Consider the following 15,184-nt stretch of genomic DNA (forward strand, 5'->3'; position numbering starts at 1 on the left):
CTGTCCATCACCAACTCCTGGAGTTGACCCAGACTCATGTCCGTCGAGTCAGTGATGCCATCCAGCCATCTCTTCCTCTGTCATCCCCTTCTCCTCCTGCCCCCAATCCCTCCCAGCATCAGAGTCTTTTCCAATGAGTCAACTCTTCGCATGAGGTGGCCAAAGTACTGGAGTTTCAGCTTTAGCATCATTCCTTCCAAAGAACACCCAGGGCTGATCTCCTTCAGAATGGACTGGTTGGATCTCCTTGCAGTCCAAGGGACTCTCAAGAGTCTTCTCCAACACCACAGTTCAAAAGCATCAATTCTTCGGCGCTCTGCCTTCTTCACAGTCCAACTCTCACATCCATACATGACCACAGGAAAAACCATAGCCTTGACTAGACGAGCCTTTGTTGGCAAAGTAATGTCTCTGCTTTTGAATATGCTATCTAGGTTGGTCATAACTTTCCTTCCAAGGAGTAAGTGTCTTTTAATTTCATGGCTGCGATCACCATCTGCAGTGATTTTGGAGCCCAAAAAAGTAAAGTCTGACACTGTTTCCACTGTTTCCCCATCTATTTCCCATGAAGTGATGGGACCAGATGCCATGATCTTCGTTTTCTGAATGTTGAGCTTTAAGCCAACTTTTTCACTCTCCACTTTCACTTTCATCAAGAGGCTTTTTAATTACTCTTCACTTTCTTCCATAAGGGTGGTGTCATCTGCATATCTGAGGTTATTAATATTTCTCCCGGCAATCTTGATTCCAGCTTGTGCTTGTTCCAGTCCAGCGTTTGTCATGATGTACTCTGCATATAAGTTAAATAAGCAGGGTGACAATATACAGCCTTGATGTACTCCTTTTCCTATTTGGAACCAGTCTGTTGTTCCATGTCCAGTTCTAACTGTTGCTTCCTGATCTGCATACAGATTTCTCAAGAGGCAGATCAGGTGGTCTGGTATTCCCATCTCTTTCAGAATTTTCCACAGTTTATTGTGATCCACACAGTCAAAGGCTTTGGCATAGTCAGTAAAGCAGAAATAGAGTGTTCCATATACAAACAGTGACCTTTCACCTCTTTGATTTTAAGTTCAATCAATGCAATAATTAGCACAAGGGAATTCAGCTCAATTTTCTATGATATCTCTTCTGTGATGATACTTAGAGTATCAAAATCTTTCCTCAAAAAAATCAGGATTACCCTTACTTTTTTGATGCCTTAAGAATATGCATACTGTGTCTTCACTACCTGGATGCACAGTTTATAGACTATTCTAGCCAATATAGTGCAGGTATCAATCTCATATGATCAAGTTAAACAAGAGTAACTTGTCTTTTTTTCACAGAAAGACAAGACGTCTAGCATTAAGTGTGGAGAAGTGCCAGAGAATGAAGTATACAGTTTTTCAGATAAGCTACAGTTTGCATTGAAAAACATACCTGATGTCAAATAAGCCACTGTTCTTTTTATAACCATAGTAATGACCAAGGAGTATGTCGGTTTGATAGTTTTTGAATCTAAATACAATAAAACAAAGTTTTTGGCTGTGTAACTGCCATGTCTAGAGTTATACACAGATCTATTGCTCAGTGTATGGGAAATACAGAAAAACTAATTGGTAGCTCTCTTTGAGAAATGAATTGCTTTTTTTTTTCTTCTTTTTTTTAAATTTAATTTTATTTAACTTTACAATATTGTATTGGTTTTGCCATATATCAAAATGAATCTGCCACAGGTATACATGTGTTCCCCATCCTGAACCCTTCTCCCTCCTCCCTCCCCATGAATTGCTTTTAAGAAATGTGTGTCAAGTCGCTTCAGTCATGTCTGAATCTTTGCGACCCTGTGGACTGTAACCCACCAGGATCCTCTGATTCTCCAGGCAAGAATACTGGAGTGGATTGCCATTTTCTTCTCCAGGTGATCTTCCCAATCCAGGGATAGAACCCGCGTCCCTTATATCTCCTGCATTGCCAGGCAGGTTCTCTACCACTAGCGCCACCTGGGGCAGCCCCCTTTATTCGTTTCCCTTTAGGAAATAGAGACCTGCTATTAGCCCACATGATAGGAAAAACTCTCAGTGGCAAAATAGTAAGTAAGAGAAAAGATTAGTGTCAGTCCAGGAAGGAAGGACTTCTGAAAACAGGACAGTCTTGAAAAAGTCTATCAAGATGGGCAGTATTTGAATCAGTGAGAAACAGACTAGAGAGAACTAGACTAAGACAAATGGAAGAGGTAGGCAAGGGATAATGTGGTACATGGATGCCAACTATCCACACTGGATCCTGACGTAGTAGAGTTTAGCTTGGGCAGAATTTCTTTAAGAAAGAAATATAAAAATCAATATATGAAAAAAAAACAGGTAAAACAAAAAGCAAACATATGACTCTCGTCTTTGATAGTTACTTTACACATGAAGACCATATACAGCTTTGACCTCTAATATGCCTCCGCTCAGTACAGAAAATTATATTGCCAAGTCAGAGAACTTGTACAATTTTTACAAGTGACAGAGGGGTTTCAGAATCGTTCAGTAATTAATATATAAGACTGACTTTTTTCAGGCTATAATGAATGCAATGTGTGGGGGTTAAAATATTTGTTTTATGACTTGACTGTTGTTAGAACATTTTTGGAATTCACTAATACTCCCACCTCAAATACTTGGTAATAATTGCATACACTGTGAAGAAATGTCAAAATATAAGTAGTAAAAACAAAGGAATCTTGGTATGACAGCCTTAGAATTTGAGCTAATTTGATTTCATGTATATTCCAGAAACTACAGTGCATTCAGAGATTATATGTGGACACCCAGTACTTACCCACAACATGTAAATTATATTTTATTCCACTAAAAATTACACTTTACTTTTCATAAGCATAACTATATGTCTGAGCATATTGCTTACTGTGTGTGTATCAGTGATTATATATGATATAATTAAGTGTACAGTTTATCAATTTCTAGGGACAATAGGTTTTGGGGGCTTTTTGTGAGGGGTAGGGCATGGGAGAACTTCAGAAGTAACTTCAGTAAGTACCAGGGAGAGGATATCAGTGTTCTTCCTCTCTTCAAAGTCCAGGGCCTGCCTCTTGTATGATACTTGATGTTCTGGTCTGACTTTTCATGTATGAGTTGCCATAGCACTAACGAAACGTGAAGTCTGATTTTGGTAGAGACAAATGAGGCAGTCGTGAGGTATGGTGCCAAGGAGGAAAGTGATAGCTGTGGAAACTTCAGCTCCAGGCAGTGGGTGTGCTAGTAAATATCTAACAATTGACTCTGCAGAAGAAAAGGCTCTGATTTGTAGTATTTGCCAGTTTCCATGGTGTAAATACTCCCACATGTCCAATTTCATATCATTATCAAGCTCCAAACCTAGTTTAAGAGATAACTGTGGGGCTGGTAAAAGATACAACCCAGTGACTCTTAGGAGTCGAGATGATCTGGCCCCAACACACTCTGCCTCAGGCTTCAGGTACAGCTCATGCTGTGACCCACAGCCTGCCCATAGCCTCTGAAAATGTGTTTGATCATTTTTAAAAGCATAAAATAATAATATACCACATCATATAAATATTAGTTATAACTATGCTCCATGTAAACAGTGTCAGACTTTATTTTGGGGGGCTCCAAAATCACTGCAGATGGTGACTGCAGCCATGAAATTAAAAGACGCTTACTCCTTGGAAGAAAAGTTATGACTAACCTAGACAGCATATTGAAAAGCAGAGACATTACTTTGCCAACAAAGGTCCGTCTAGTCAACGCTATGGTTTTTCCAGTGGTCATGTATGGATGTGAGAGTTGGACTGTGAAGAAAGCTGAGCACCGAAGAATTGATGCCTTTGAACTGTGGTGTTGGAGAAGACTCTTGAGAGTCCCTTGGACTGCAAGGAGATCCAACCAGTCCATTCTAAAGGAGATCAGTTCTGAGTATTCTTTGGAAGGACTGATGGTAAAGCTAAAACTCCAATACTTTGGCCACCTCATGCAAAGAATTGACTCATTGGAAAAGAGTCTGATGCTAGGAGGGATTGGGGGCAGGAGAAGGGAACAACAGAGGATGAGATGGCTGGATGGAATCACTGACTCGATGGACTTGAGTCTGAGTGAACTCCGGGAGTTGGTGATGGACAGGGAGGCCTGTTGAGAAGGCAATGGCCACCCACTCCAGTACTCTTGCCTGGAAAATCCCATGGATAGAGGAGCCTGGTGGGCTGCAGTCCATGGGGTCGAAAAGAGTTGGACATGACTGAGTGACTTCACTTTCACTTTTCCCTTTCATGCATTGGAGAAGGAAATGGCAACCCACTCCAGTATTCCTGCCTGGAGAATCCCAGGGATGGCGGAGCCTGGTGGGCTGCCATCTATGGGGTTGCACAGAGTCGGACATGACTGAAGTGACTTAGCAGCAGCAGGCAGGCCTGGTGTGCTGCAATTCATGGGGTTGCAAAGAGTCAGACACGACTGAGCGACTGAACTGAACTGAACTGATGTTCCATATTCTATGAATTTCATAAAAACAAAATTTACAGAATAAGAGATAGAAAAGAAACCAAGCAGACTTTTAAGATATGTTAAGATAAAGATATAGGAAACTGTAACCACTTTATCAGATGGGAAAGGAGAAGCATTAAATATGATGCTGAAATCCAGGTTCCTTCTTAAACAGTTTTCCCTCTTCTACCTCAAAATAAAGAAAAGAATACCACGCCACAAGAATATACAACACTGTATGGACATATGAGGATGCGGACATTCAGGAAATGCACTAGATTTACTAAGAATAGGTATTCTGAGAAAGCTTCTGAGCTTGCTGCAGGCATCCAGTGCACCTGACACACAGAGCCTGTTGAGAGCCTACCTTCCATGTTTAAAGTGGCCAAACATACAGATCTCTCCTCCAAATTACCCCTGCAGCCAACTGCAATGTGGTAGGAGAAACAGATACACGCATGCACACACATGCTTACACATTCCCTCTCTTGAACAAAGACTGAGAGCATTCTGAAACGTCCCCGGAAACTTTTAAGATACTCTGTAATGTTTGTTGGAGAAGAAAATAGCAACCCACTACAGTGTTCTTGTCTGGAAAGTCCCACAGACAGAGGAGCCTGGTGGGCTACAGTTCATGGAGTCACATATTTGTATCCATATCACCAAAGAAGGACAGGATATGGTCAAGTATTGATTACAAGAGAAGGCAATGGCACCCCACTCCAGTACTCTTGCCTGGAAAATCCCATGGACAGAGGAGCCTGGTAGGCTGCAGTCCATGGGGTCGCTGAGGGTCAGACAGGACTGAGCGACTTCACTTTCACTTTTCACTTTCATGCATTGGAGAAGGAAATGGCAACCCACTCCAGTGTTCTTGCCTGGAGAATCACAGGGACAGGGGAGCCTGGTGGGCTGCTGTTTATGGGGTCACACAGAGTCGGACACGACTAAAGTGACTCAGCAGCAGTCTTTTAAAAAAAATAGGAAATAAGGATAATCAAAGGAATTGTCTTACTGACCTGGACAGCAGATCATATTTTTACAACCAGTGGTAACTCTTATAACTTATTAAAAAATAAAAATTAACCAATTACTTATAGTTAAAGAGCAGAATGTTGGGCAGCCTAGTAGAAAAAAGTAAGCAAAATACTTGTGCACAAAAAAAAAGTTTTGAATTTATCTGCAAAGCTTATTTTTTGTCTTTTAATTAAATTTATAGATTAAATTTTAAAAGACAAAATTTAGGAACTTCAGAAGTATCCACAACTGTAACTAATCCCATTGCTTTTATGAAACATTATCATGAAGTTGATTTTGAGTTTTGTTGTCTGGTGTATTACATTTTCACTTTGTATGAGAGTTAGAAAATATGGGAACATAAAGTTCACTCTGATTTCTATAAAGACAAAAGTTTGGCAATAGTAAAAAGGAATTTCTAGTCATTGCTTTCTTAAAGAGTTTCTTCCAGTGAGTATTATTTTAAAATGCATGAAGTGTGTTGAATCTTAAATTGGGAAACAGGGAACAGGAAAATCTTGGATGAAAAATAATCCAAATAAAACTAAAACCTCTAAATGATAATTAATTAGAAACACAAGTTAACTAGGCTGGAAGTGCATGTTTATGAGTTTAAATGACCTTTACATATGACTCAAAGCCAAATAATAGCTTTTTTGTGGATTGTGACTATTTAAATGCATTTTTTTTTGTTCTGTTTGTCCAGGGAACTAATAGTTTATGTTAGTAATTATAAATAACTTAGACTTACTCATCTTATCAAGTTGAAGCCCTCACCTTAGCACCTTTCACTAAATTTTCAGAAAATCTTAACATATTTTAACTTGTTTGCTCTCCCCAACAACACTTTTGCTATGAAGTGAATATTGGGTTGGGAAAAAATTAAGAAAGTATTATCTAACCAAAGGAAAAAATATCAGTAATAGACATAACACACAAAATGAATGAATTGTTCAATTTCATTTTACTCTTATAAGCCCTTTTTAGAAATATACCATTTAATCAAGACTATAAAAACTCCTAGGTTTCTTTAATATAATGCACCCACAAACTATCTAATTTTTAAATAATATAATAAATAAAGCCTCAATGCTTGCCTTCTGTTTTCTATAATAAATACTGAATTAATAATGCATTGGCAATCTATCATCATTGGTACCTTGAGACCACTTCAAAGATTCTGAAGATCACACTGGTAAACTCATTTCCCAAGTCTGCACTCTGGCTTCTCTCCTCTTGAAAAATAAAAATGGTAAAGTTTCCTGTTGTTGGAGGAATTTTGACTGTACATTCATTCTTATAAAAGCTATTGCTATAGATTTTTAAGAAGTGATGCAAGTAGTTATATTTTGGGCTTCTCCGATTGTGCTAGTGGTAGAGAGCCTGCCTGCCAATGCAGGGGACATAAGAGATGCGGGTTAGATCCCTGGGTCTGGAAGATCCCCTTGAGGAGGTCATGGCCACCCACTCCAGTATTCTTGCCAGGAGAATCCCGTGGACAGAGAAGCCTGGCAGGCTACTGTCCACAGGGTCACAAAGAGTCAGACACAACTGAAGCGGCTTAGCCCAGCACAGTTACATTTTACCAAATTTCAAGTTAAGTCCCCTTGATTTTCCTGTTTTGTTTAATGGCATCACAATTTTCCAAATCATCTAGTTTATAAATGTAAATGCTTTTTTAAAAAATTCTTATTTCTAATCTGCTACATCTAGTTACCAGTGCTATGAATTCCACCTGTGGGATAGTTTGCCAGTGTTTTTTGCATTTCTATTACCAATACCATTGTTACCACACTTGGAATGTTATAGTATTAACTGAACTGTCTCTCTCAACCCACTCTTTTCCCAGTCCAGTTCACCCGGGAAGCAGCCTCCTGCTTTCCTAAAGAAACGACACTGCTTATAAAATTTTGATAATGCTCCATGGTCCATGAAATGAAATGCAGAGTCCTTGCCTTGCATTATAGTCTTCATATTTCACTACCATTGTGCAGTAATAAAAATAATACTGGTTTGAGGATATGGCTTTAAATCTGGATTCCTCTAATTAACAGCTCTGTGCTCTTAGCAGGGTAACTAATTTTTCCATTTCTGAGTTTTCATCTCTGAAATATAGGGGCAATCCTGTCAATTTTTTAAGTTATATGTACTACATTTAGCAGGCTTCCTTGGTGGCTCAGGGGTAAAACAAACAAAAACACCTGCCAATGCAGGAGACATGGCTTTAATCCCTGGGTTGGGAAGATCCCCTGGAGAAGGAAATGGCAACTGCACTTCAGCATTCTTGCCTGGAGAATCCTATGGACAGTCCATGGGGTCTCCAAAAGAGTTGGACATGACCTAGTGACTAAACAACAATACACTTAACACAGTGTTATACATATTGTGGGAACGGTCATTTATCCTTTTCCCATCTTAACACTCATCAATGAAGTTAGACTGCCACTGATCCTCACAACTCTAAATCTTTTGCTCACTGAGACTACAAAGTAACCTTCCACCCATGTTCATCTGTCAATGTTTTGTTCATCTCTCAAAGCTAAGCCCAAGTACGTGATCCTCCCCTCTTTTGCCCTTTTCAGGAATTCCCAAAATATATCTCTCACTCCTTTGAGAAAGAACGCTTACAATATCTGGCCTTATTTTAGTTACTTGTGTAGTTATTTTTCCTTTTAGAGCATTAACTTCTTGAGATGGGAGAAACAAACATATGTATATAAATGCTTGCCCATGGTAGAAATGCTATATTTGTGAACAAATGGATATATAGGTTTTCAGAAATTTTGCTTCAAATGTTACTTACATAGCATTACATTTTACATTAACCTTTCTTAACTCTGTCAAGTAATTTTAATTGGCAGAAACAACATGTCATGTAAGATACTATCCAGCTGCTTTCTCTTTCCATTGTTACTTTCAACTTTTAAATATGTTTCTACTTCTTTTACAAAGAGTGCTATTATATAATATGATCATCAAACATATTATGGGAATTTTGGTAATAATTTGGGTCTCAGAGTAAAATAGGGTAAAAAAATAAAACTCTGAAAAATTAACTCTGAAATGTGTCTGGAATAAGAAGTGAAAAAAAAGTCTCAATAAAATATGATTAACAAAGAATTCTCTAATACCTGTAAAGTTTTAGAATGTCTTTTGAAAGTAGTTATAAAAGACAGAAAAATTAAAGCATGTAACAGCATTTGAGCCAGGTCTTATTTATGTTCATGGAAGCTCTTCCACAGTTTTCCCGATATTTTCCTCTACAACACAGTCCCCATTCTGGAGCAGTTTCCAACACACTTTTAGTTCTACAGTGAAAACGGAAAGAAGCATATTTCTGAGTATTAAAATAAAAGAATAAAACCATGGTTCAATAATACCCAACAGTGAAATGATTACATACTCAAGACAAACTGAAAATTTTCTCATATTGACTATACCCAAAGTAGAGCAGTTTTCCTAAAAGTATATTTTCTTATTTCTCCTACTTTGAGCAAGAAAATAGCATGCACATCTACTTAAAACACCAAAAGCATTCTTTTAAATACTGCCATCTAAAACGTGTGTCTGTAGGAGTAAGAGATGTTTGGTAAGAAATTAAGCGGTTAAAAATATTTCTTACAGGACTTTTCTATAAGTCCTGTTGATAACTGATAGTTATAATTCAGTAAATTATATTATTAATTCAGTAAAAAAAAAACTATCTTATATATCTCAGAATGCTGCATTTAAATACCTATATGGTCTAGCACTTATTACTTTACCATGCCCTTATTACACTTGCTTTACTTCAGAGAATACAAAATTGTTTTGAAAAATACTGACTTTTGATGCATGTTTTTTACATATGGTGTTCATCAAAGAACAGATATTTAACAAAAGAAAAAATACAGAAATATAGATTGACTTTGATTTTCATGCTAGATGAATTAATAACAACTATGACAGAAATGGCAACCCACTCCAGTACTCTTGCCTGGAAAATCACATAGACAGAGGAGCTGGTAGGCTACAGTCCATGGGGTCGCAAAGAGTCGAACATGACTGAGCGACTTCACTTCATGACCTCTATATATTAGGGATACCACGTCAGCCTGGTTAACCTTTTGTTTTCAGCACCTAGCACAGTGATGACATGTTGATAAACAGGAATGTCACCTAGACATCGATGAACAGACATTCCACCTAGACTTGAGGTTCTTAATCTTTAGCATGCAGACCAATTACCTGAGAGAACTAATAACAGAGATTTTGATTCAGTGGGTGTGGACTGAGATATATTAAACAAGCTTTTAACAAGTGAAGTTGGTGACTTTACTACCCTAACATAGATGGTCCCCAAACTGAACTTTACATTGTTCTGCTCTGTAAGGATAGTCCATGCTTTCAATCCCAGCTCTCCAAAACCCCTGGAATTGGCTGATGGAGGGTGATGAGACCTAAGGCCTGTAGAGTGTTTTATGAGTACAGTTGTTGTGGAGAATAAATAGATATTTAAGATTTCATCTATATTAAAAGTATAGATAAATTGAGTGGAACCAATACTCATTAATAGGGAATTTCACAGAAGAATTGAATTTACATGGGGACATGTGAAGTGAAAGTTGCTCAGTCATGTCCAACTCTTTGCAATCCCATGGACTATATAGTCCATGGAATTCTCCAGGCCAGAATATTGGAGTGGGTAGCCTTTCCCTTCTCCAGGGAATCTTCCTAACCCAGGGGTCGAACTCAGGTCTCCTGCATTGCAAGCAGATTCTTTACCAACTGAGCCACAAGGGAAGCCCAAGAACACTGGAGTGGGTAGCCTATCCCTTCTCCAGTGGATCTTCCCGACCCAGGAATTGAACTGGGGTCTTCTGCGTTGCAGGCAGATTCTTTACCAACTGAACTATCAGGGAAGCCCTGGGGACATGCTGATAGGTAAATATTTTCTATATACAAAGCAGGGACACAATAAATATTGGCTGTCATTATTATTACCAGGATTTTTACATAGGTTAATATTCTTCCCCCATTCTCTCTGTATGTTCTGTTTTTTCTGGAATTCAATTGGAAATGGGAAAAGGGGGAGGAACTACTTACTACATGGGAGAGATCTAACAAGTGTTTTCCCTCTGTGAACCTCTGGATGATCCTTGATATATTTCAGGGATTCCGAAGGCAATTTATTTAATCCTTTCTTCTGAGAGTGAGTGCAGTCGCTCTTTCGTGTCCGACTCTTTGCGACCCCATGGACTGTGTAGCCTACCAGGCTTCTCAGTCCATGGGATTTTCCAGGCAAAAGTACTGGAGTGGGTCGCCATTTCCTTCTCCAGGGGATCTTCCCGACCCAGTGATTGAACCCAGGTCTCCCACATTGTAGGCAGATGCTTTACCCTCTGAGCCACCAGGGAAGCCCAGAATAACATGCTAATTCTACTTCAGTGTGGCATGCTGACAGGCATTCTAATTTTTGTTGTTGTTAAAGTGTTTCCTGGATATGTTTTGTCTCCTTACTCAATAGACAAAGAACGAGGTTAAATATAGGCCAATGGAAATACACAGAAGTGTGAAAAATACTGATATATTTGAATCACAGCAAACAAGTATATAGGTGGAAGAAAAGAAAGAGGGGAATAGCAAGTGAGGTTGAAGCCAAATATTTGAATTTGGTCCTGTAGGTGTTACATAACCATCAAATTATGAGCACTATAAGTAGGAATACAATGATCAAGTTTTGGGTTTAGAAAGACACATAGTGACAGTCTGAAGTATGGATTCGAAGCTGAGAAAATGGAAAATGTAGATATTTAAGAGATTAGTGGGTGGGACTGTGACAAGAGCCTTAACTAAATGAATTTCAAGAGGAATGGCTAGATAGTGGAAGAAGAGAAAAAAGGGAAATGAATTAATATTTACTGATAATCTCCTATTATATATACATTCTACAGTTTAACCTTTGTGCAATGCATTTTACAAGTGAAGAACTAAGGTTTGAGAACATTAAATTTATAGCTCTAAATTATAGACTAGGGGTAAAGCAAAATTTCATACCCAGGCCTGTATGACACATCTTTTTATTGGACCACACTGCCTCTCAGCTGTACCAGTTTCTGAGGAGATTTGAGGATCCAAGCTGAGAAATACTTAAGCAATAGAATAGTAGGAGGGCTCAGTGACAGAAAATGTGAGTTAATGAAGAGGAATAATGCAGGGTTTCCAGTTGGGTCAACTGGATGGAGGATGGCATAGCTCTTATGTAAGGAATAGAAGACAAGAGCAGGTTTGAGAAAGATTATGAGTTCATTTGGGAACATACTGAACTTGAAACGCCTGGAGGCTATCAGGAGAATTATCTAGTAACAATTAGCTATATGGACAAGAGCTCAAGAAAAAAAAAAGGAATGGAATTTCAGATTTCAGGATAATCAACATATAGGTCATAAGCAAAGTGACACTTACAGATACAATTATTTAGGACTATATGAGTAGAAAATGACAGTTATCATAGTAGAGAATATAGACTGGGGGACCAAACATGCTATAACTCCTCATGTACATTGATGCAGTATTTTTGGATGATTATCCAAGATTTCCACAGGTTTAAAAGAAAGGAGAACAGTCATCATTATATTGGCAGCACAGGTTTTAACAAGAGCAACATTCTATGAATTTGGACTGTCTGGAAGGAAAATAAGGTTAAAATGATAAGTCCTGACTTTAGAATATTTAAAATATCTTTTTAGTTTTGTCCTCTTTTTGTCCTTTTCATAGTAAGTTAGGCACTTAGTAGTCAACATTTACTGGGTACTTATATACACTATACCCTTTGCTGTGCTTAACATATACTCATTGTTTTAATAACCTCATAATCCTATAAATTGAGCTTCCCTAATAGCTCAGCTGGTAAAGAATCTACCTGCAATGCAGGAGACCTGGTTCCATTCTTGGGTCAGGAAGATCCCCTGGAGAAGGGATAGGTTACCCACTCCAGTATTCTTGGGCTTCCCTGGTGCCTCAGATGGTAAAGAATCCACCTGCAATGTGGGAGACCTGGGTTTGATCCCTGAGTTGGGAAGATCCCCTGGAGAAAGGAATGGCTACCCACTCCAGTATTATTTCCTGGAGAATTCCATGGACACAGGAGCCTGGCAGGCTACAGTCCATGGGATGGCAAAGAATTGGACATGAGTGTATTTATATTTACTATACCCTTTGCTGTGCTTCACATATACTCATTGTTTTAAAAACTTCCTAATCCTATAAATTAGATAATATCTCTGTTACTCAATAAACAAGAAAACAAGATTCATAGAGATTATGTAATTTGCCCATGGCTACTGTTTGTGTCTTAGCTTGGATTTGAATCCAAACTAGGACTTCTTTATTACATTTCCAAAAGATTCATATCCAAGAAGCTCTCTTTAATGTATTGCTTGAATGAAAAAAAAAAAATGGCTTGAAACTGCAGAACAATTGACAGAAACTGACAACTTTTCCCTCAAGTGACAGAAAACAATATTTTGGTTTCTCTAATAGCTTATGGTTACTTAATTTGTTTACCAAACATCACATTTTACAGATAGTATAGAAATTAATGTCAACTAGTGTTCATTTAATTTTCACATATCTGAATTAGTAAGGTAATTTAATGTTCAAAACTCTGACTAGTATTGCTTATCATTATATACATACATTGAACATGTACATGTTTGTGTATATCAGGCATGCCTTAATGAAGTGGTTTTTAGAAATTACGAGCTTCAGAAGAAGGTGAGATAAATTGAGAGAGTAGCATTGATATATATACAGTACCATGTGTAAAATAAATTGCTTGTGAGAAGCTGGTATAAAGCACAAGAAGCTCAGCTTGGTGCTCTGTAATGACCCCGAGGGGTGCAATGGAGCGGTGGAGAGGAGGCTCAAGAGGGAGGGGATGGATATATACATATGTATACTCAGAGCTGATTCACATTGTTATACAGCAGAAACTAGCACAAAGTTGTAAAGCACTTATCCTCCAATTAAAATAAATAAATAAAAATTAGGAGTATCAATCCTCAATAAGGCCTTCAGTGCTAAAAGGTATTTCTCATGATTTGAGATATACTTAAAAATTAATTAGTAATAATTTATTAGTGACACACTTATGATAGTCTGTCATTTCATATTTACTCAAAATATCAGTGTAAATGAATCTATTGAAAACTAAGTACAGATAAAGGTGAATTGTGGAAGAGATATAAGAGGATGTGGGAAAAATTACAATATAAAGACTAAAATTTCAGTAAAATTAAGATTTTAAAATTTAGTCTTATTATAATCTGACACATAGTTGTTATGGTTAGAGTCTGCATTGGCTTAACCTTTGAACATTTTATTAAACTTTATTCCAATGATGAATAAATGTCTGTCTAAATTAAATGTTGCATTAAAAAATTTACTGTTTACTTTTTTCAACACTTCACAGAAGAAACTTTGCTCCTTTGATATTAATTTTGTACCTAATAATAGTTTTTAAATTTTTGTTTATAATTTCTTCTCTCATAGAACATTAAGCTCTTTGACATATAACTGTATTAAGATATTATTATTGTATTTCAATGTTAGTATTATTATAGTAGTTATCCAATTTGAGTTGCTTCTCAGGTGGCTCTTGGAGAAGAAAATAGCAACCCACTGCAGTATTCTTCCCTGGAAAATCCCATGAATGGAGAAGCCTGGCAGGCTACAGTCCATGGGATCGCAAAGAGTGGACATAACTGAGCGACTTCACTTTTCACTTCAGGTGGCTCTAGTGGTAAACAACTCGCCTGCCAATGCAGATTCAATCCTTAGGTTGGGAAGATCCCCTGGAGGAGGACATGGCAACACACTCCAGTATTCTTGCCTGAATAATCTCATGCACAGAGGAGCCTAGAAGGCTACAGTCCATAGGGTCGCACAGAGTTGGATTCGACTAAAGCAACCTAGCACACACACCTGCACACAGTCTCTAACAGAAACTGGCAAAATCTAAGTTGCTTAGAATTCAATGACAGTAACATTCATTTCACATATAAGTAGCCACATTCTTAGTTAATATTTTAGAAGCAACCATGTGTTGATGCTTAATTGTTTTACTTTTTTGAGGTCATTGGGTTTATATCTGATTCAAGATTTTAGTGCAGTTAAACTCTCTCTTAAAAACCAGTTTTGTAGAATTTGAATTCCCTGCCTCCCCCACATGTAGATGGCACTGAACAGGACCATACATTTTCTTGGTCCATTCAAGAGTTGATTAGCTGAACATATGCTAACTACACCTCTAAACTAGCTCAGTCCACATGTGTAAAAGAATAACAAGGCAGCTCCAGAGAACCTAAGCTATCCAACTGCCTGGGACAAATGTTACTGAAAAATAAGATGAGGTTTATTTTCCAATGCATTATTATGACAAGTTCAACTTTAATTTTTGTTTTAATTGGATTTAAAGATTAAGAAAGTAATCGAAAACCTATGTATAGTATAGGAATCAAGGGGCATAAAGGAATTTTGTCTCCAAACACATATATTCCCCATATTCTTGCCTGAAATCTTATCACTGGAAACTAATTGCTCCATATAAAGCATCATATCCCTAGGGGGGTCCACAGCTAAAAGGCATATACCCTGAGGAAGTTTACACATTGAGCTATTAACTATTATAACATCAATTT

The 15,184-nt window shown here is 37.8% G+C and overlaps 2 protein-coding genes across 3 annotated transcripts in view; one reads left to right on the top strand and one right to left on the bottom strand.

Annotated features, from left to right (window-relative positions):
* The window catches only part of FAM227B (family with sequence similarity 227 member B), a 212,249-nt gene that overhangs the window by 103,058 nt on the left and 94,007 nt on the right, over positions 1-15,184 (top strand). The window contains exon 12 of one of the 2 annotated variants that reach the window (XM_070797582.1): positions 1,329-13,809. The exons of the other annotated variant lie outside the window; for it this stretch is intronic. Within the exon in view, the coding sequence (XP_070653683.1) occupies positions 1,329-1,330 (2 nt within the window). The 3' untranslated portion in view covers positions 1,331-13,809. Of the gene's footprint in view, positions 1-1,328; positions 13,810-15,184 lie in introns of those variants that run through there. 2 annotated transcript variants of the gene reach the window in all.
* Positions 1-15,184, bottom strand: part of FGF7 (fibroblast growth factor 7) — a 61,877-nt gene that overhangs the window by 22,664 nt on the left and 24,029 nt on the right. The gene's annotated exons all lie outside the window — the stretch shown is intronic.

The sequence above is a fragment of the Bos indicus genome, chromosome 10, assembly GCF_029378745.1.
Source record: "Bos indicus isolate NIAB-ARS_2022 breed Sahiwal x Tharparkar chromosome 10, NIAB-ARS_B.indTharparkar_mat_pri_1.0, whole genome shotgun sequence".
Classification (NCBI taxonomy): domain Eukaryota; kingdom Metazoa; phylum Chordata; class Mammalia; order Artiodactyla; family Bovidae; genus Bos; species Bos indicus.